Source organism: Gopherus evgoodei, chromosome 2, assembly GCF_007399415.2.
Source record: "Gopherus evgoodei ecotype Sinaloan lineage chromosome 2, rGopEvg1_v1.p, whole genome shotgun sequence".
NCBI classification, from domain to species: Eukaryota; Metazoa; Chordata; order Testudines; family Testudinidae; genus Gopherus; species Gopherus evgoodei.
Window position 1 is genome coordinate 31,521,755 of NC_044323.1, and position 22,472 is coordinate 31,544,226.

Genomic DNA, 22,472 nt, shown 5'->3' on the forward strand with positions numbered 1-22,472 from the left:
TTCAGATATGCGGCCTTTGTGGGCAGAGTTTTCCTTTGAACACATCGAGCGCAGGTGTCACATTTTCTGCGAACATCTTCGGCCATCCGAGGCCAATAGAACCTACTGCGGATAAGTTCCAGGGTCCTCTCCATCCCTAAATGTCCAAAGTCATCATGCAGGGCCCTCATGGCCAGGGCTCTGTACGCTTTTGGCAGCACTAGTTGATTCCGTTGCTTTTGTAGAGGGTCTGTGGTCACGCGGTGTAGCACTCCCTGAATCAGTTTCAGTTTGGTCCATTCTCTCAATAGTAGTTTACCCTCTGGGGTAGGTGGGACAACCGCAGCTGGGCCTTGACCCTCTCTTTTGGCAAGTAGTGTATGACGAATGTCAATATCTTGCAGCTGGGCTTCCTGCCAGTCAGCTGCATTGAGCATGGGCAAGGGAGATTGGTCCAAAGCAATATAGTTCACTGAAGCAGAAGGCACGCATTCAGGGGGTAGGCCCAAAGCTTCAGCAACACATCCATGAAGGCTCTCAGGGGCCTCCGGCTCTCGGCGACTCACACTGCAGATAGCTCTCACGCCATCTGTGGGTATCACAGCAATGTCAGGTGCCTGCGGACGTCTGGACAAGGCATCTGCATCTACATTGCTCCTCCCTGATCGGTATTGAATGCTGAACTCATAGCTAGCCAAGGCGGCCACCCATCTCTGGCCTGTAGCATCCAATTTAGCACTTGTTAACACATAGGTCAGTGGGTTGTTGTCTGTCCACACCTGGAACTGAGCACCGTACAAGTAGTCTCGGAATTTCTCAGTGATGGCCCATTTCAAGGCCAAGAACTCCAGCCTGTGGATGGGGTAGCGAGTTTCACTGTCAGACAGTCCTCGGCTGGCAAAGGCTACTGGTTTGCGTTTGCCTTCCACTTCCTGATACAGTACTGCTCCCAGACCCTCCAAACTGGCATCAGTATGCAGGATAAACGGTTTGCTTGGGTCAGCAAAGACTAGGATGGGAGCATGAGTTAAGCGAGTAATGATTTCCCGAAAAGCTCTCTCACATCTTTCATCCCACCGGGGCCCAAATGGTTCGAAGGGGCCATAGTGTCTCTGCAAAGGCGGCTTTGGAGGCCTCCGCTTATTCTGGGTCTTAGATTTGTTCTTGTTGGACTGGTATCCCCTGGTAAGATCATTCAGAGGTTTTACAATCGTAGCATAGTTCTTCACAAATCTGCGGTAGTAGCCACTAAATCCAAGAAACGTCTTGAGTTCTCTGTAGTTAATGGGACGTGGCCAGGTAGTGAGTGCTTCTATTTTATCGGGGTCAGTACTCACACCCTCTTGGGACACGATGTGACCTACGTACTTCACTGAGGTTTGGCAGAACTGGCATTTATCAATTGAAAGCTTCAAACCGTATGCCTCCAACCTGTCGAGCACTTTAAGAAGTCTTTCTTCATGTTCCTCCAGGGTTCTTCCAAACACAATCAGGTCATCCAAGTAAACTAACACCTGCAGTAAATTCATGTCTCCCACGACTTTTTCCATAAGTCGTTGAAATGTGGCAGGGGCCCCAGAAATCCCTTGTGGCATGCGTTCGAACTGGTAGAACCCTAACGGGCAGATGAAGGCTGTCTTCTCCTTATCCTCTTCTCCCAGAGGGATCTGGTAGTATCCACTCCGAAGATCCAACACAGAGAACCACTGACTACCCAGCAAACAGTCCAAGGCATCTTGTACTCGAGGCATGGTGTATTGATCAACTGTAGTGCGCCTGTTTAGGGTGCGGTAGTCAATACACATCCGGATTTTTCCACTCTTCTTACGAACGACCACAATGGGTGAGGCATAGGGGCTTCGTGACTCTGTGATGATACCATTTGCGATCAGCTCTTGAAGATGATGGCGCACGTCTTCCATCTCAGAGAGGGCAATCCTCCTAGACCTCTCCCTGAAGGGTCAGGGATCTTGTAGCCTGATATGGTGTTCCACTCCCTTTGCACATCCCACGTCCCACTCATGTAGTGAGAACACCTTGGGTCTCTCGCAAAGCTTCTTCCTCAGGCGATCCTTCCACTCCTCAGACAGCGGTGAGTCCCCAAAGTCAAACTTTGCAGGATCTATCATTGGAACTTCAGCTTCACACTGGGGTCTCACAACGCTTTCAGGCTCAAAAATGTCTGCAGTCTTCTGCCCTGGTTTTACAAACACATCACGGCGTGTTTCATTAGCAACCAGTATTGTCACCTCCTCCTGGGCTTCAGCAGGTAGGGTTATGACTCCACTGAGAACCAGCACTCCTTCTGGGAGCCCTCCCTTGGTTGGCTGCTCTACCACAGCTAATGTTCCCTTACTGCCTTTTAGGCAGGTACTCCTGACAATCACCTCCTTTTCTGACATGGCAGGCACCACTAAAGGGACCGGGCCCGCATACCTCAGTGCTCCTACTGGCAAATCAGGCATCACTTTTCTCGTGTCCTCAATTTTTCTGTAAGCCTCGGCACAGTGTGTGTGTATCACCAAGGTATTCAGATATTGGTCTCCTGCTTGCTGTCTGCAGTAATCGGCCAGTATCCTAAAGAGGCTGGAATTGGTCCCTATTAGCACAGACACATCAGAGGCTCCTTTGGGGTCAGGGCATATTAAAGCAGCAGTGTCCACCTCCTGTCTTACCCCAGCAATCTCTTCTGGGAATTCCAGGTGTACTATGACATAGCCCTGATAAGGGTATTCATCCATGCTGAGGCCACATAGGCCAAGCCCTGTCAGGGGCCATATAGGCAGATGCCCAAGCATCTGCTGGTAGAAAGACTGGAATATGATAGTCACCTGGGATCCAGTGTCAAGCACTGCTCTACATTCTGTCCCTTCAACCTTTACAGTGACCTCCGCTCGGGGTCCTATCAATCCTGGGGGGATTCCGGCTGCATGGTTCCTTCCAGGGGAGCCTCCGCATCTTGCAGGCCTAGGCGGCTCCCTTCCCAGGCCCTGGGGCCGTTTCCCGACTTTCCCCAGGTGGTCCTCAGCTTTTGATATACCAGCATGGGATTCTCTGCATTCTGACACCTTGCAGCAATGTGCCCACTCTGGCCACACCGGTAGCAGAAGAAGGATTGTCCTTTCCCTTGCTGTCAAGGGGGTGCAGATGTTCTAAACGTAGTCCTCCGGACCATGGTAGCAGAGGGTTCCATGCACCTTGAAGTCTTTGCTGAATCGAGGGTACTCTCTAGTTCAGTCACTTTCTGTGTCAAGGCCTGCACTCGCTGAGTAAGTTCCTCTTGAGGACTCACCATTAGTGCCTTGGGTGTCCGTGTGGATGTTGTGCCAGTCGTTTGGTGTTGCTGCACCTCCCAAACCTCGCCAGCTGCCTGCCTCTCTTCTTCTTCTCGGACCTCTTTTATCAGGCGAGAGTAACTTGGTGGATTATCTTGCCGTTCCCTTAATCGAAGGTGGAGAAGGATTGGGTTCTGATATTGAATTCCTCTCACAATCTGAGCCAATCTAGTCCGGTCCATTTGCTCAACGGCTACTGCTCCCCTCATGATGGCTCTCTGTAATAATTTCTCCAATCTTTGGACATAGGCAGAAACCTTCTCTCCCTTTTGTTGACTGGCATTGAGGAATTTGCAATAAACATCCTCTGAACCCTCAGTTCTCCCAAAGGCATGGTCCAGGGCCTCTAGGCAGTCTCTCACCTTGACCCCAGGGTTACCGAGCTTCAGGGTGCGAATCACATCTAGAGCTGGCCCCCTGAGACACTCTACTAGTCGCCTTCTCTTTTCAGCCTCAGGCACCGCCCACTCCTGCAGCATCTCTGTGGTGTGCTCCAGCCAGGGTTCAAATGCTTCCTCCCCAGGTATTGGGGTGGAACCCCCAGAAAACAACCTCAGTTTACGATAGGGGCTTGAATCGGGGTGAGGAGGCATGACCTTCCCTAATGCTTGCCCCAAAGCCTTGACCCACTCATCAGGTGAAGGAGCAGTCTCCTGTTGTGAGGCTCTCGACTTAAGGCCCAACAGACCTGGCATATCAGCCAAAGTTTTTCCCTCTTTCCCCAACAAGTCTGACATTTTCTTTAAAAACTCTACATCAGCAGTAGGGGCTGGTGAGGGCTGGCTCCCAGTGGTTATTACCGTCCACTCACCATCATCCACTGCTATCGTGCCTGGAACCTGTAGAGGGTCCACAGCCGAGGGCAGCTCACACAATCCAGCAAAAGCGCCCTCTTCTCTCACAAAAATGCGCCCACGCATTTTGCACTTACACAGGTACTCAGTGGATGACCTTAAGATAGGTTCTATTGAGCCCTCATCGACTGCCTCCAGCACCCCCGTTATCAGAAGACAGTTCCTGGGGTCAATATTCATCCCCTTGCACCAATCCTCTAACAAGTGTAGGGCCATTATACAAACTCTAATCTTTTCCCAATACAACAGATCAAAACAACAAGGTAATTAGGGGTTTTCCCAATTCAATGGATCACTCAAAATGTGCTTGCGAGGGGTACTGACCTAGGATATCCCAGACGAGCCCCCAAAATGTAACCCTTCTGCCCCTCTGAGTTGGCAGCAACAAGGGCCGGGTCCAGTATCCAGGGGTTCTGTTTCAATAACCCAATGCCAAACCAGCTCGAGCCCCCACCCAGTGACTTGGGAAAATCTTACACACACCCCTAGGCGCCTCAAAGAGGCAATGCTTCCCCTCTCGCAAGTACAGAGTCTCGGTGTAGCAGAAAAGGTTTAATACATGAGATAAACAACAAACACTAAATTGGGAAAAACACCTCACCTAGAGTTCATAGACCCAACCGTGAGCAAAGACCCACCCCAGGAAATTGGGCTGTGTCCTCTTTCCTGGGCTCTTGAGTCCAGCAACCCCCCAAATCACCCACAGTCCCAAAAGTCCCACAATCCCAAAAGTCTCTGTCCTGGGTCAGTGCAGCCCCCAAAGTTCGAGAGTTTATCTGCAGAGGTCCCTCCCCCCCAGCCTGGATAGAAAGGGGCACCTTACGTGGTCCGGGGCCAACTGCCCTGCCTCTCCGTGGGTTCTGCTCCCACCTTCTCCACGAACTGCTCCGCTTTACCGGCCGCTCCACTCTGCTCCTCCAGCCGTCCTTACAAACTGCTCCGCTCCACCAGCTGCTCTGCTCCACCAGCTGTACTGTGGGCTGCTCCAGTTGTCCCTGCAAACTGCTCGGCTCAGTGCGCTCTGTGGGCCGCTCCACCCGTCTCACAGCTACTCCGCTCTACCAGCCGCTCTGCTCCACCAGTTGTCCCGTGATCCGCTCCAGCCGTCCACACAAACTGCTCCACTCCACCAGCAGCTCTGTTCCACAGTATAGCTCTGGGCTCCCCACTAGTTAGCACAGTACTCAGTGCTCTCAGCGCAATAATTTCAGCTCTTTAGTGATTCCAGCTCATAGTAGGGGAGCCCCAGTGCTAGTGCACCATTAGCCAAAGTGATTTCAGCTCAGTAACCTGTATCTAGATTCTTGAGGGAATTAAAAAAATCAACTCTGATATTCCACAGTGGAAAGAGGAGGGGGTGCAACTGTTGCTTCTGGCTCCACAAGGAGACTGCACCACCAAGCACAGATACCTGTCCCCAGCCTCTCTCAATTCTCTGGGTTTTGGAACCCATGTCCCTTGTCTAGCAAGTACCACCCAACTGAGGGTGAGTCATTTGTCACCAAGCAGTCCCACCGTTCAGCAGTCTGGGATAGGGTAGGCGTGCCTATGCAAATATACTCTCTGAAATTTTTTCCACCAGATGTCAGTGTAGAGCTTATCCTGACACTGCTTACATACGTACAGCATGTAAACCAAACTCAGCAGAGTCTTCCTACCAAATTCTAGACTATCCGTGGGTCTGACCAGTAACTATCTATCTTAGGCATTTATATGGCACCCAGTACTGTAATATCTAAGTGCCTCAGTCTTTCCTGTGTTTAAACCTCGGAACAGAGAGAGGGAAGTGCTTTTATCCTCCTTTAACAAACAGGGAACTGAAGTACAGAGAGGCCCAAAATCACACAGGAAGTTTCTGTGTGTAACCCTGTTATCTGAATGGCAATGGAATGTATGTGGTTCCTATAGATAAGATAAACATTTCTGTACAGCCCTGGAATGGTCTCAGGCAGTCAGAGCACAGGAATTCTCTACAACACCTGCCCCAGATGCAAAGTGGTTTTTATGGAAGGCACAGTAAGCAAATCCCTACATTGTAACTGAGTGCTGGTATTAGTAAATGTTCAATATGGAGATCCTTGAACTCTAACTTGCTATTCAAACCTCACCGATCATATGTTCACAACAAACAGGGCTGGGTTACATAAGAACATAAGAATGGCCCTACTGGGTCAGACCAAAGGTCCATCTAGCCCAGTATCCTGTCTTCTGACAGGGGCCAATGCCAGGTGCTTCACAGGGAATGAACAGAACAGGCAATCATCAGATGATCCATTTTGTTGCCCATTCCCAGTTCTGGCAAACAGAGGCTAGGGAAACCATCCCTGCACATCCTGGCTAATAGCCATTGATGGACCTATCCTCCATTAATTTAGCTAGTTCTTTTTTGAACCCTGTTATAGTCTTGGACTTCACAACATTCTCTAGAAAAGAGTTCCACAGGTTGACTGTGAGTTATCTAGTTTGGTTACAGGTGATTTGCCTATGATCAGTGGTCACTTTACCTCTCTGTGACTCTATTTCCCCTCCCACCCTTTCCCTGCATTGTCTATTTAGAAAGCTCTTTGAAGTGGAGGCTGTCTCTTCAAATGCATATGTATAGCTCCTAGCAAAATAGGGGCCAAATCTGAGTTGGGGTATGTAGACACTATCGTAATGAAAGTATTAATAAATTAATAATAATAGAAGAGATATCAATTGGATTGTGGTTTTGAACCAAATGCTGTACTTTTCCTGAAGTTCTCACAGTAATCGTCCTCTAACCTAACTATTTCCCATCACACCCATCTAGTCTGACATGGAAACAATGTCTTGATCCATTGTGTGGCTACTGTACATTTAGATGTGGAAGGTGAGTCATCTGAGAATTATTTCACTTGTGATATTGTGTGTATTTCTCTACTTTATTTTGTACAGCACCCTGATGCTTGGGATACTACTATGATCATTTTTATGCATAATCACTTTATAATCACATGTAGATTAATCAATTATTTAGTTAGTACTACTACTATTTCAGTTGTTGTTTTTGTTTTTTTTTTTAATTTAATGGACACTGAACTCCTTTTTGGGTCTGATCCTGTCATCTCTACTAAGGCAAAACTCCCATTGACTTCCTGTGGAAGAACAGCACTAGCACGTCCTGATGAATAATGCTCCAATTGTCCCATTGCTGCTATTCAGAAAGAACTTCATGTGGTTATTGTTGAAAATTCTGTGCTGTCTCCAGGTCCCACCCTGCAACCCTTACTCCTGGGAGCACATCATTAACATTGGTGATTCCATCAGAAGGGAAATCAATGGGATACTATGTGTAAAGATGGGGACCTATGGTTGGACCCATTTACTTGTCCTGCCCAAATGGACTCATGCATCTTTGCTTCTGCTCACTATGTTCCGTTTCTCTATTTTGGGCGGAGGGGTTCTGTTAAGTGAAACTGGGATAAAGTGCAAACCACAGGGTATAATTATGAAGGTCTCAAGTTAAGGTATTTGAAGCTTAGATCCACACTTGCCCAAATATCAGGTGGCTCAGCTATCCCATTTGCTGATGAATAGTTCCCTCTGTATTTCATTGCCTATCCAATTCTATTTAAAATTCTCCTATTAGTCATGCAGATCAAATATTAATTAGTAGATGAGGAGTCTTCTGTCTCTGAACTGATCCATTATCTTGAAAACATATTACAATTGTTCAGTGAACATGGGTTAATTTCAGTTATGTCATGTTCACTGAGTGTCATTTTAAAACAGAAAATGCTGTTGAATATTTAAAACATGCATTGAAAAATCACTAGGTCATTAGAGTCTGCCTGTGAAGACACTAACTGGAGGACTCTGATTTCTAATGCAGACCATGTGTGAGGAGGAAGTTTTCTAGGGATGCACTAGTTCCTAAGAATTTTAGGTCTATACAGGGATTCAGACTGAAGGCTGAGCTGAATTTTTTTCTGATAACTGTTAACATAACACTCCACCTAAACCTCCTTATATAAATAGAAAATAAACATCTACCTTATAGCAGCAAAGAGTGGATTACCTTGGTTGCTGGAAGTGCATCTCTGTGTTCCAGTTATAAACTACTGTATGGTGCCTGCTACAAAATGCCTCCCAAGGATGAGAGTCCCTGGAAGCTACCAAATATCACTAGACGCATTTTTGTTTCACTCTTCATAGCCAGGTGCAGTGAGGAAGAGATTGGAAGAGTTCTCCTCCCAGCAACTGAGCCCTCACCTTAAGCAGCTAAGAAAACCGGGACTTCATTGCTCCAGCAGGAGGAAAGGCGCATTGCTTGATGTAAGATGTAGTGTGGTTTGATAGAAAGGAATAGATTATAAACTTAAGTTCAACTTAATGGCAAGCAGGCTTTCCTCAGAGTAAGCTGGTGCTCTGGCAATATTTCAAGAATGTAACCATTAATAAAACATAAGCATTAGTATGGAGTTGATAAAGTAATTGAGATAACAATTCCTAAAACTCTGCAATTCATACATCCTCCAAACAAAAGTTATTACCGCACCACCCTTAACTCTGCCTTACCCAAGACATAGCTGCCTAGAAACAGGGCACATCAGTTACAAGAAGAAAGGTTTTTTTAAAACTTAAAACACCCTTTCCTCCTATTGCAATAAATGTTAATTTAACAAAATTAACATTGAAAAAAGTGAGAACCTAAAGCTATGTCTACACTACAGCTTATACCAGCATAACTTATGTCACTCAGGAGGGTGAATAAATCACCACCCTAACATAACTTACATAGATACAAGCACCGACACAAGAACTTTTCCCACCACTATAGCTTCTGCTGCTGGTGGGGGCTGGAGTAGTTAAGCCGACAGGAGAGCTCTCTCCCATTGGCTTAGAGCAGCTATGTTAGAGAGCTTAGAGTGGTGCAGCTGCATCCGTGCTGTAACTCTCTAGTATAGCCGTGCCAAAAAGAAAAAGATAGATGAAGAGAACCAAGCCACAGAAAAAAGAATCACAAAATTGAAATCACTCTTCGCACAGGTAACCTTAATTCTGGCATTTCCTAATTTTTGAGCACTGAACTGAGCAATTTTACTAATTGTTAGCAGTTTTCTGTGTGTGATATAATAAAAGGCTGCAGGTAATTGAACTTTTCTTCAATGGGGAGCAATGCAGAGGAATCCTGCTCAGCCAAGAGATTGCTATAATATTTTCTTCCCTTCAAACATTTCCATTTTATCCTATTCACACTCACTCCTTTAACACCCTCCTTCTGTGAAAAGCATCCTCATTTTGTCTGGGGGAAAGGCAAGTGGTAATGCACTATACCAGTCACTTTTAAAGCCATAGCCTTGGATTTGGGCTCAGTGACAGAGGAGGCTACATGGAGAGGTATAGGTGTAGTTTTCCTGGACACATTATTTTAATTTTTGGATGTTAAATAGATTTGGCCATGGAAAATCCTAAAAGTGGTCCTATGAATATAGTCAATCTTCCTTTCACTCCTAGCTAACGTCAGTGGCTGTTGGTTTCACAGAATTAACACACAAACATTGTCTAATGCCCTTGCCCCAGTACTGCAAACACTCCAGCACGTTTTTAAGTTGACTCACACACATATAGTCCCTCGGGCCCTGAGCCAGTAAAGCCAGTAAGCTGGTGCTTAATATTAAGTGCAAGAATAGTTCCATTGACTTCAATTACAAAACTTTACTCTTGGGACCATGTGTGAGAGTAAAGTTATGCACATGCTTAAACATCTGTGGGGTCAGGGTCAGGGTGGATTAAGCCACAGAAACAGCATATAACACTCTGCTTGTGATCGACTTCAGTTAATAAAAATCCTAGGGACCCTGCTGAAGCTAATTCATTGTTGATAGCCATGAAAAATGAGTTAATAAATCTTCTGCCACTGATGAAAGAGGAGGACTTCACAGCCAGCACTAAACAAATTGAGCATTTCAAAGCAACCTTTTCAATACAAGTCGCTATTTGCATACAAACCACCCCACCACCCATTGTTAAACAAGATGGCTGAGCCTACTTAACTTTATTGTTTATCCCTGGCTGCTGTCACATCACAACCAGGTTCCATGAAGAGATTTACTGCACAAATATTTTCCTTCCAAGTGACAGGAAGGGAATTTACTTCTGCAATCTGCAGGCTGTTAACGTGAAACAATCCCCCAAACTAACACTAAGAGACTAACAAACACTGTGAACACATTAGTTATCCAAACTGTGATTACACCGCTAATGGTGCCTGGGGGAATCCCTATTCTTTGTCAATGATAAAAGCTGGATGTGCCTTAATGAAGCAGCTTTTAAAATGCTTTGATTGCTTTAGTTTTAAAAATGGAAGAGTAATTTTGAAAAAGACAGGCACCATTCCCCATCTTGTTTATTCGAAAACCATCACAGAAAACTATTTAATCTAATATGTGTGATTCAGGCTATTGCTAAAGACCGTATTCATTTAAAATACTGTTTGGAGTCAGTATTTATTAAATGTAATTGACGGACAAGTGGAAAGAATTATTCAATCTTACTATCTTATATCAGATTGCATGGTAGCCCAATAAGAGACAAAATTATTTTAAATTTGCTGAGTTTTGTGGTTTTTATAAATCCCAACCTTAAATTCATACCTGATCTTATTCAAATAAAAGGCACTATCAAGATTGTTTACTTCTTTCTTACCTGTAGGCAGGAAAGAGTAAGCTATAAGCTATTGTTTCTCTTTCCCTTTGAACTCAGTGGAGAGGGCTGCCTAAAAATTGATGGCATGATCTGACCCAGTGTAATCTGAGTTGGACATTGTAAACTGTGGTGTAAGAATCATACAGAAAAAGAGAAAAAGGGGTGGGGGGGGCTGTTTTGTTTTTTAGATGGCAATTTGGAACCAGTGTTGATAAGGGCTTAAATTTACAAAAGCAACTAGTGATTTTGAATGGAAGCCATGTTCATCTGTATCAGCAAAAAGAACGAAGAGTATTTGTGGCACCTTAGAGACTAAGGTGCCACAAGTGCTCCTCGTTCTTTTTAGTGATTTTGAGAGCCAAATCTGGAGCGTCATTAAGGAGTGTAGATTTCTGAGGATGAGTGTTCAGCGTTTTCCGAAAATCATGCTCCTCTAGGAGATCTCAAATTGGGCACCAAAAATAATAGCTTTGGAAAATTCAGCCAAAGTGTAGTTGAAGAATGAATCATCTTCTCAAGGTTGGTTGGACAAGGCAACTGTTGCAAAGCTTCATTAATTTGTAGGCAGTGTGGCTCCCCTCTTGATTGAGGTTTGCTTTACTTTAGGATTCGCCTACTGGGATTATAAAGGCTGCAGACAAAGGTCAGAGGTGAAACACAGAAAAGGACATTGTTTGTTTGTTTGTTTGTTTCGAGAGGGCCTGAATTCATATTACTGGAGACATCAGACTGCCCAGCAAGTTAACCTTGCTCTGGTCCCACCTTTTGTCAACTTTGTTTTTTTATGGAAATATAATAAAGTGATTGATCCAAAATACCATTCACTGGCTAAATCCTAAACCCAAGGTGCAAACAGCATCACTTCTACACTGGGAGCAGACACTGGAACAAAAACCATGTACATCGATGGGAATTGGGAAATCATCTTGTAAAATGTAATGAGAATAGGTCTGCTTACTTAGACACATTTTTGTGCTTTTCTTTTCCTGTCTTTTACTACTAAGGTTTTGTTGTTGGGTTTTTGTTTTTGTTTCTTAACAACAGATCGTTGTTACTCAGGAGATTATCTTTTTTTCCTCCCTTAAGCCAGAGGGTCAAATTTTGCCTTTATTTAAATGTTGTGGAACACCCTGGGCAGATTTGGACTTTGATCTTCCTAGCTTACACACAGAACTAGGTATTACATTTTACTTACATATTCCCTGTTATTTTAACAGCTACAGCTACTGCAAAGGAAGATGGAGATGCATGTGTTACCAAGTAATCAAAGTTCTGTACGCACCTTCCCCTTGCCTGTGTTTGTGCACATGCAGTCTGGGACACCATCTATTTCTATAGAGTTACTCTGGATTGTACAAGAGCACATCATGCAATAACAAATACTCGATTCCCAAAGACTTGGGTCATGACACAGAAAGAGAGGCCCTCCTGGAACGGCACTGGGACCCAGAGTCTGATCTCAGTTACACTAGTATTAATCTGGGGTACATCTATTGACTTTAGTGGCTTTACTCCAACTGTGCACTGGAGAAAGTAGGAGCAGAATCAGACCCCAGAGACACACCCAGAGCTGGCTGCCCATCCTCAGCACTTTGCTGCTAGAAGTGGCTGGTTCCTTTCAAGCTCTCTGCTCAGCCTGTAATCACCCAATATTGAAACCAGATTTACAGGCTCTTTTGAAGAGAGGGCTGTGATTTCCAAACCAGACATTTGGTATCTCTGAAAAAGGTCAAACCCCCTCTGGAGTGAAGGGTTTTTAATAGAATCAGTTCAGTAGGAGCTAAGAAGAGACATACAAACCTGACTGCTCAGGAGGCTGAGACTGGCAGAGGCATGTGAAAAGCTACAACCCTTATCCTTTTGAGGAAGAACTCATGGAAGAGAGGGAAGTAGAGGGGAAGCTCATTTACATCTCAGACATTTGATCTCGTTTATTCCACTTTGAGGGATTTTGTAGTTAGAATAAAGGGGGGTGCAGTTAATCACTCCAGAGCTTAAAGTGATCTCAGAGAAAAAGGTGAGATTTAGCACTGTTCTGCAATGAAAATTTAACCTTCATAGCAAAACATTAAAGCCCAGGCGGCTTAAAAATATCTGCTTCCCAGCTACCATCCTAACTCAAGAGGGTTCCACTTTTTGGCCCTGATACATTTCCCATCATGATTAGATTATATGCTTTTTGGGGCAGAGTGGTCTCTTTTTCTGTTCATATAGGACCTAGCATTTTGGTAATACAAATAAGGCTGTAGGAAAACATATTTCATTCATAGTTTGGAGGTGTGCAGGTACAATAAGCACAGCAGAAATGCCTATTCAATATAAACAACACTTGCCTCAGTTAGCAAATGCTGAATACAGGCCTATCATGTTGTCAGGTTATGATGGGAGGCTCAATTCTCTGCACCCAATTTTAAGTCTCAGACTCTCTCTCTGCAGAGGCAGTTTTTGTAAATTTATCACCACCAGAGCTCCACCAGGGTAGCAAAGGTGGGAGCACTAGTATGGACCAGCCCAGTGCATTCCAGACTGCTCTACCCATTTCAAAAGTCTGATTTGTCTTCTGTACCAAGTTTCCCCTCATTAAAAAAATTACAAAAATCAGACATAATCCAAGTGGCACAGTACATGGTTACAGAACAATTGCTGACATTCTCATTTTACCATATCATCATATAACAGGAATATACTTATATTTCAATGTACAGCAGAGAGCAGTATAAACAATTGTCTGTATGAAATTTTAGATTGTACTGACTTTGCAAGTGCTTTTTATGTAGCCTATTGTAAAACTAGGCAAATATCTAGATGAGTTGATGTACCCCCAGGGGTACATACACCTCTGGTTGAGAACCACTAGACTAGCCAGCCAGGATTGGAAGCATGATGTGGGCACAATTCTGGCAGCCACCTGAGTTGTCTATCTGCCCCAGGAGGCCTAGCATTGTTATTCTTGGTGCAGCTTCCCCAACAGGTGAGAGAAGACTTTAGGATTTTGCTGTGTTTCACCTGTGACATTTGGAGTCTCGCTCAATGTTCTGGAATCCGTTATGCCAGATCTCACATGGGGGTGGTCTTGCAGCTGTTTACCCCTGGCAGTTTACACAGACTAAGAAAAAGGAGGAATCAAGTCCTGTATATCAGCTAACACATGGAAATAGGCACTGCTTGTTCCTGGTTTCTTCAGGATCTTTGATTCCCTCCAGTTTTCAACAAAAACACCTTAAAAATATTGGACCAGGCCAATCACTAGTGTAGCACTGCTAATTAGTGTCAGAAGAGAGCAGAGTTAATTTGACTTCACAGTTAGGGTTTACCTAACCAGAGCTAATATATGTGGCCAAAAGAGTAAAGAGACGTTGTTTCACTGTGAATAGATTGAGTAGGGAAAATGGTGGGGAGAGAGATGTTTAGTCTTGACACTTGTGAACTATGCAGTGACCAAACCCAAGTTAAATTACATGAACAGGACAGAATCTTAGAACAGTTTAGAAATGCAGGAGCACATCCCTGTCTATCAGATGCTAACCAGAGAACTGAAACAGAGAGCTGCTTGTGCATTGTAGTGGGCAGAAGTAATAAGACATATCTGCAATGCAGCTGGGAGCATGCTCAAACAGTAGCATCACTGGGGTAAGCTCCCAACCTAACTACAGTCAGACCTCTAGTCCAAACTCCCACACCTGCTACCCGCTCCTGCACTGCTATTTTCAGTGCAATCAGATCTAGCCTTTGTCCTTCTGCCTAAGCCAGAAAGCAAGCTCCTACCTTGTAGGCCTACCCCCAGCAAGCCTCGGGGTTCAAACTGCTCAAAGTGACTGCAGGGCAAGGTAAGCACTCCTGTTCCCCTCACAGCTGTGAAAGCAGCATCTCCATTACAAGGGGAAAAAAAAAAACAGTAGAGCATCCCAGCCTCATTTGCCTACAAATGGCAGGTATAAGTCAGTCCTTAGGTATTCAAAGCAGCAGCAACAAATGGTTCAGATCACAAGATGCTTGAAATGACTATGCAAGGTGCTGAGAAAGGGAACCCTGGCAAGGTTTAAACACCAGTCCCTGAACCTGGTTTAATCCCACATTTGTCTTTGGACTAGATTTATGCTGACTAAATTTCAGTTCCGTAGTGGTTCCCCTATACATAAAAATACACCCATCATCCCCAGCTATGGAATACATTTGCTTGAACAGTGACCAACCCTAGACAAGCATTTAATACAAACTTAAAGCAATAGAAGACCTGAGAACATTTTTGAAGATTAGGTGAAAGGGAAGACAGTCAGATCCTTACCTCAGCTATACCTACAGTCATATGGACTCCAATTAAAAAAAAATAGTGTAATTAAGGGCAAACACAGATTTGGTATGACTACACTGCAGTTAAAAACCCATAGCTGGCCCATGACAGCTGACTTGGGCTCAGGCTTGAGGAAGACTTCTAGGACTGTACCAGGTGGGAGGGTCCCACAACATCTATATTACCATTAAACAGCCCCTTAAACATATCTCCTAAGGACTGAGTCCACTGTAAAGGTAGCAGCATGGGCTGGAGGACTATTCACAGTGAAGGACCCTGGGCATTCTGACTCTACATTCAGCTACGCCATTGACTCATTGTTTTGACCTTGGGCAAGTCACTCCATGTCTCCTCTTCAGTTTCCTAAATGTACGAAGGGGATAATACTTACCTGCTTCAAAAGGGTTATGAGGATTAGTCAATCTTTAATAGCGATTTGATCACGTAAAGTGCTAGGTAAACACTATGCTTTAGCCAGCTTTTTCAGGTAGTTCAGTTCATATTGGTCATTACTTACAGAGATCCCACTTATGAGAACCCTATTCTGGGTTTTGTTTTACCCAAGGTCACAGTACCTGCTTTTCCAGAAAGTCCACTTTAATTACAGCGAACAGTAGAATAAATATTCTAGGGCCTCTCAATTGCTCCAGGGTCTTTAACAACTAACCCCTGAATCTATTAAGTGATATTAAATAAGGCCAACTAATGTTTTTGAAGGAGGAACAAAAACCAAATGCACAAATATAGAATGGGAAGAAATCTCTCTAGGCAGAAATACCAGCGAAGGACCTGAGGCTTATCATGAACACGCTTTTGATTCGCCAGTTTAACACACAAAAGATGAGGCAGATGTTATGTTTGGATGTTTTAATAGGAGCATCACATTTAGAAAGATCAATGTGGCTTTTCTACTCCACTCTGCTTGTTGATGAACTGAAGTCACATATGACATAGGGGAATACTAAATTAAGTGGAGCTGGTTCTGAGGAGAAAGTTTAAGTTGTTTAAAAAACACCAAAACACAAAGTTAAGAACTGTAAGGAAAGGTTGAGAGGACTGGCTATACTGAGCCAAGACACAAGATTTACTTGCCACCTGTGTAGGTAGATGAATGCAATATATTTATGTAAATTAAATACAATAAATAAAAAGAGGAAGAGGGACAGTTAGTCAAGAAGAGAACAAAGTAATAAGCCTTAGCTGCAACAAGGAAAACTAAGTTGGGGCAGGAGGAAAAAAAATCTACTCTTTGAACAGTCAGTCAGTTTATTCTATTGCCAAGGGAAAATATGGCCTCACCACTATGAGATATTCAGAGAGAGAGAGAGAGAGAGAGAGAGATCCTCTTTCAGGATGAACAAAAAGTCACTTCTGCCACTCTGTAGGAGGATGGACTTTACAGGAGGACACATTAAGATTTAGTGCAATTCTATTCTGAATGCTAATGTCACCTCACAATAGCTTTCTAAAAGAAAAACCAAATTGTCTTCTACAAAAAAAAATCACAAGGAAGTTTCAGACAAAATATATATATTTAAAGATTCTTTACAATAAGTCAGGAAACATAGGAGCTTTCATACAGTTTATTATTTAGCTCATTTCTCAGCTCCCTACAGCTCAGATAACCCTGGTGACAGTGTGTACAACTTCTAATTTTTGCTTTCATAACTTTAAAGCAAACAATACATTGAGTGTATTTTACTCTGTGCAAATAAGACAACTTTTGGAATCCTTCAGAGGAAATATCCAAGATTCTGTTTGCAGAGGTTCTTTGTTTCTCAAAAAGATGATTAATGAAAGTTTGCTTAAGATAAAGTGCTCCTGTCCAGCAGAACCCAAAGGCCTTTGAGAGTTTTCCTATTAAGTTTAGCTCAGATTTAGAAAAGTTGGTCATACAAATTCCAGCTTTCCATGCCCACTGTACATTCCCCAGTGGACTAATGAAAGAATTTTATCATTGCTGAGTTCTGTCTGTCTCATTTTATCACAGCTCATGCAGCAGTTCTCATGTCCAGTTACTGGCACCATGCATTCCAAGTCTAACTTTGCCACCTGTCCTTTCTTTGAATGATGTCCATGAAAACTGTAGTGCAAACGGGAGAGCATTTGCTGTCGTTGATCTTGCAGTCTTTTGTTTTCACTCCTGAGCATTCGCAAAGCTAGCATGATAAGAAGCACTAAGATCAGCCCACCAGCTATGGGAACTGCAATTACAGCGGCTCTGAACCACAATTCTTTTGAAGAGGTCAACTCCTGAACCTTAGTGATGAGATTTCTGCTGTTGTCATGCTGGTATCTGCTCCCCTGTCCTGCAAAAAGTTAAAACAGAGATGCCAAGATTATTTCAGTCTCAGTTAAACAATTGTTTCAAATTTAACAATTCCTTAAACCACACATTAAGAGCTGCTGCTAATAATTTAACTTCACACTGGAAAGTATCTACAAATAGTATCTCTACAGATTTATCTGAACCATTTCTAAAACAAGTTGAGAATATATTTTTATTACATTGGCAGTTGATCTAATGTGAAGGAGTACCACTGTATAATTGTCTCTTAGAAATGTTGAGAAGCAGGCAGGACAGGCAGAGATCTAGTGCTAATGCGGACATAAAAGCTGAGTAGCTTTTAAGAGATACATCTCTGCAACCCTCCACATGGTTCTCTCCCTCTGGTATCTCTAATTACATTAACAAAATCAATAGCAGACATACAAGGTCTTGGCTGTCACAAGCCTATAGATCAGAGAAGACATTTAGTTGAAACTGCTTTCTCTACCTGAGGTCTCACCCTTAGGAGGAGAGATAACATCATGCAGTCCTCTATAATTGCACATATCTTCATGACAGCATTCCAATGTGGGCATGATGGTGCCAGAGTGGTTTTGTGCCTGTTTAGCTTGGCAGATGTCAGCTGTGTTTGCAATAGAGTCCAAGCAGCCATGAGTAAGTGGGGAATTCGTGTTCTGAGGGTCAAGCAGTCTGGAGAAGCAGGCATTAAGCTCAGATTTGCACATATAGCCAGTTGCAACACAGTGCGCAGCATCACAGTAGCATCTAATTTCACCTAAAAAAAAAAAAAAAGAGTATTTATTCCTAGTTAGTACAGAAACTCACTTGCTACCTCACAAATTAACAGTGGGCAATTACAAAATGAACAAACTCAACAGTACAAAGTTTTGGTCACTAGATTGTAAACCCTGCAGAGTAGACCTTGTTGTTTTCAGTCTTCGAATAGTGCCTACCACCCTGGGGCCCTAATCCCAATGGGGGCCTTCGGGCACTGGCACAAATACCAATATTTACTACTACTACAATATACTTGATTAAAGCAGGACTAACTGAAATGTGCACTTCAAACTTCTCATTAAGATTAGGGTTTGGGGGGGGGGTGTCATACTGTTAGAGAAGACATACATAACCACATCCTGCATACCAGCGAGGTATTTATTACTTCCTAAAAGTTAGTATTCTAATATGATCAAACCAATCCTTATTAAAGGGTCACAGCCCCCCCCCGCCCAAAAAAGCTGCAGTGTTTTAGAATTTAAATTATTGTTGATGGTTGATCATTCTAAGTGTTTTTTTATTTTGCCACATTTAAATATAATTGGAATAGCAGAACTGTTTGCTATCTCTCAGGGCTATGTCAAGGTTTAAGAGCTTTAGCTAAACACCTTATAAAGTTATCAGCTAGAATCATTAGAATCTAGAAATTCCAACTCAGGAAGTTTTACTATGTGAAATTGGGCAGCTATGCGTGATCTCTTCAGAAAAGGAACTTTGTCTATTAAGAGCTTTTTATGCAACGGGGCTTTTTAAAGTCAGTTTTATAAAACAGGAACTGCGCAGTTTACAATTAATAGTTTGCCAAAGTCAATTTCTTTCCACTCAAATGGAAAATCTTAAGAAGGGGTGCATTACTGCAAAGCTGAAACCTCCTCCCCCATAACCCCTAGTTTTTGCAGGCAATCTAACATGTGGTCAAAAAAGGGGAAACGTTTAGACTGCAAATTTTCTACCAGTTGTATAAAAACAATCTCAGGAAACCTCAAAAATTTCTGAAGGGAAGCGATAAAAAGTTCTTAATAAAACTTCATTTTGTGCTCTCCAAACCACCATTATGATTATACACATCTTGAACAGTAGGGAAAATGTATTCTTTCTAGGCAAGTCATAACTCAAACCTATTTCAATATGCCATCAGTTCAGAGAATTAGAGGAAGGCAGATTCTGGAGCCATCATTACAAGTGGGGATTTACTTAAACAGACTTCCAATTCAGTTAGTTGGTGTACTTCCTACCACAGAGGCAGTAAGTGAGCTGAATTATCAGCCTTCTTGCATTAGAAACATATACCCTGAAAATAAACCTGTGCATAATTGCCTTTAAACTATCCCCTCTCCACTTCTTAAGCTTAAAAAAATATATGACCAGGAAAGGACTCAAATTAACTTCCAGGCTTCAGCCCATCCAGGCTCAGCTCTGCTGGTAATGCTGCTGCAGAGGCTCTGGGCCCTGAAATCCCTGCTGCTCTTTAAAAACTCTGCTTAATAGAAGCCAAATGACAGAGCATCTCTCCCCCCAGTCTGCATTAGCCCTTGTGCCTTTAGGCCAAGGAGCCCAACTTTCCTTGGTTTCATAAGTCACCCTTCCAATAAATTGGGGAACAGCTTCTCTGCTTTCTTATGTACAGTCATTAAGCTTGCTACCTTTTTCCCTGCAAAAAGGGTCTATGACCACTACTATTCAGTTCAAGTAAGTTAATAAAAAGATACAAAATGAACCAAGTTGACTGTCCTTTCACTACTCTATCCTCAGCATGGGGAAGAAAATGAAACAATAAGCATACTTCTTTTAACTGTTTATATGACCCTGTTTAAAATTCTACATTTTACTGACCTAAGACAGTCTTATAAACAAAATCTGACAGGCTAGTCATCGGGTTATTACAACTCCATTTTAATTAAAGCCACATTTTTGGTAGAACAGAATGGACTTTATTACTGTATTAAAACTGTATTTCTGTCAATTCATAAAGTTTCTTCCTGTGCTATGCAAAAGGCCAGAAAGGGTATTTGGTATTTTGAAACTGAACAATGCCCTTCTGTTCCCTCCTCTTTCTTGTTACTGTATATAGCTATTAAAGAAAAATGTCTGCTTTTAGTCAAGATGGCTACAGGAGAGACTGCAGGCTTCTCTTAAAGCTTTTGAAGTCAGCAGCAGCCAGAAGTCTATGATCCCCTAATTATATCATTATCAGGCACATAGTTTCGTATCTGTGACTTCACATCACTCAGTCACTCCCTGTTCTGCCTGCCTTTGATGGGGCCAGAAGGCTTCTCTCTGCATGGGCTGTTATTTAGGGTTAATTACACCCTTACTTCCAAAATAAATCAATATGGTAGCACATCATCACTGTGCTAGCTTATCCTTTAACCTCCTCCGTGAATCTTGGCAATTATAGGGAGCCCAAAAGATGACCTTTCCCCCTTGAAAAAAGAGACCAACCAAGCAGTCGCTGAACTGTATGGAGACAGTGTTAATTTACTCTAAAGTGTGTTTAAACTTCATACCTATTTACAGGAATGTAGCATTTGCAACAGGAAGTTAAACACACCTCTAATCTAATTTAAAACTACTAGTTTTAAAAGGATTAGAGAAGAGGGTGTGGGGTCGGAATTAGTTCCCTCTGATGTACTTTCCTTGGGGTTTTTTTGCATTATTATTATAAACATTTGAGGGAGGCGAGACTATCCGCCCTACAGTAAAACCACGCCAGGGCTCCAAAAGGGGCAGTGTGTCTCTAAGATAGCCCGACTCCATGGCTGGGAGCGTTCAGAAGTTCATTAAAAGCAGACTAACAAAAACATTTTGACAACCGCTTGCCCTTAAGGTCTGACTTACATCAATGAACCGGGACAAGGCTCTAGCAGCGAGGTGGGGGGAGACAGGGAGAGGGGAAGGAAAAAAACCCCAAGCACTGCTACTTCCAAGAAGAGGAGCTTGTCCTAGCCTGCGAGGCTCAGGAGCGAAGGAAAATTACACGCTAACAAAGGCTTGGCAATGGGCTTCAAAGCCAGCTTGGAGCCCTCTGCATGGAGCTCCCAGGGCAGCCTGGCAGAGGAAGCCTCCAAGGAGGCAGTGCGGGGCTCGGCGAGGAGAGCTTCTCGGGTGCAGGCTGCGCCGCCTGGCACTAGGGGCTTCAGAGCTATCCCCTAGCCCGTGGCATGCCCGCACTTTCCAGGCCCCGCAACTCAGCCATCCCCAGCAACCCCTTCTATTTTCACCCCTCCTGCACCCCGGGCTATTGCCGCCCCAACCGCTCCCCGCACCCCCTTGGCCCCCGCTCGGTCCCCGCTAATCCCAGCGCAGCCCCCGGCCCCTCACCTCTGGTCAGCAGGATGGCCATGGCGCACAGCTCCAGTTGCAGCCAGATGAAGCTGTAGCTGGAATGACGATCCATTTAACCGCCCCGCCTGGACCCTCCCCGGCCGGCTGCTCGAACGTCCCTCCAGGGCTCGCGGCGCCGCACTCAAGTGCCCGGAGCGGGCAGCGCACAGACTCCGGCTGCCCGCGCCCCGCCAGCCTCGGGAGGCGGCGCCGCACAGCTCCCCCGGCGAAGCAGCCCAGCTGATCACACGCTCCCGGGGCCGCTCTCCAGCCACAGCTACCGCCACATGTGGAAGCGGGGAGCGCCCGCAGCTCTGCCCGGCCAGGGCGTCCCCGCCTCCTGCGAGCCAGACACGCACCGGGCCGAGCTCACCGCTCCAGCAGCCACCAAGTCCGGCTCTGACACAGGCAAGCAGCGAGCGAGCCCAACGCTGTAAATAGCGCGGCGCCGACCTAGCCTGCCCCGACGCCCGCCCCTCGCTCCTCCCACCGTGCGCCCAGCGCCGCTCTCATAGGCTCCGCTCCTCTGCCACTCACAGAGCCGGGCCGGGCTGCGCCAGGGACTGGCTGGGAGCTGGGAACCTGCGGCCGCCCCGCCCCCCTCCCGCCAGCAAATGGGCCCTGGGGGAGCCGCAATTCATGCCTAGGGCGCTGCGTCGCGCTCGGGTGTCCCGGCAGGACAGACCCGTCTCCCTGGAGCACGGTGCTCCTCCCCCCACCGCGCATTCACACCAGTCCCGCGGGGAAACTTGGGGCGCCCCTCGAAGTGTTTCCAATCCGACACGTTAAAGTCACGCCCGCCCCACCTTGGTGCTCAGGGCCCCGATCAGCTGACTCATAAGAACCAAACGGCCCGGGGACGCTTGCCCAAACCAAGCCCTGCCTCGCCCGAGGAGGTATGTGCCCTGAGGACAGAGCCGTTCACGGGGGAAAGATCATTACAGGAAACGCCA

At 44.8% G+C, this 22,472-nt stretch overlaps 2 protein-coding genes across 3 annotated transcripts; both read right to left on the reverse strand.

Moving 5' to 3' along the window:
* Positions 1–3,112: 3,112 nt before the first annotated feature.
* LOC115644805 (paraneoplastic antigen Ma1 homolog) lies at positions 3,113–4,348 on the reverse strand. Its single transcript, XM_030549272.1, has one exon. It carries the CDS (start codon positions 4,346–4,348, stop codon positions 3,113–3,115), a length of 1,236 nt encoding a protein of 411 aa, XP_030405132.1.
* An 11,665-nt stretch (positions 4,349–16,013) lies between these two features.
* Positions 16,014–21,941, reverse strand: BAMBI (BMP and activin membrane bound inhibitor). 2 transcript variants are annotated; one of them, XM_030550276.1, is made up of 3 exons: positions 21,517–21,941; positions 17,918–18,193; positions 16,014–17,437 (listed from the first exon to the last, which is right to left on the reverse strand). In XM_030550276.1, exons 1-3 carry the CDS (start codon positions 21,590–21,592, stop codon positions 17,019–17,021), a joined length of 771 nt encoding a protein of 256 aa, XP_030406136.1. In that variant the 5' UTR covers positions 21,593–21,941; the 3' UTR covers positions 16,014–17,018. The 2 variants fall into 2 exon arrangements, with proteins under 2 accessions (XP_030406136.1, XP_030406135.1); XM_030550275.1 differs by having other exon boundaries at positions 16,015–17,437; positions 17,906–18,193; positions 21,517–21,939.
* Positions 21,942–22,472: the final 531 nt, after the last annotated feature.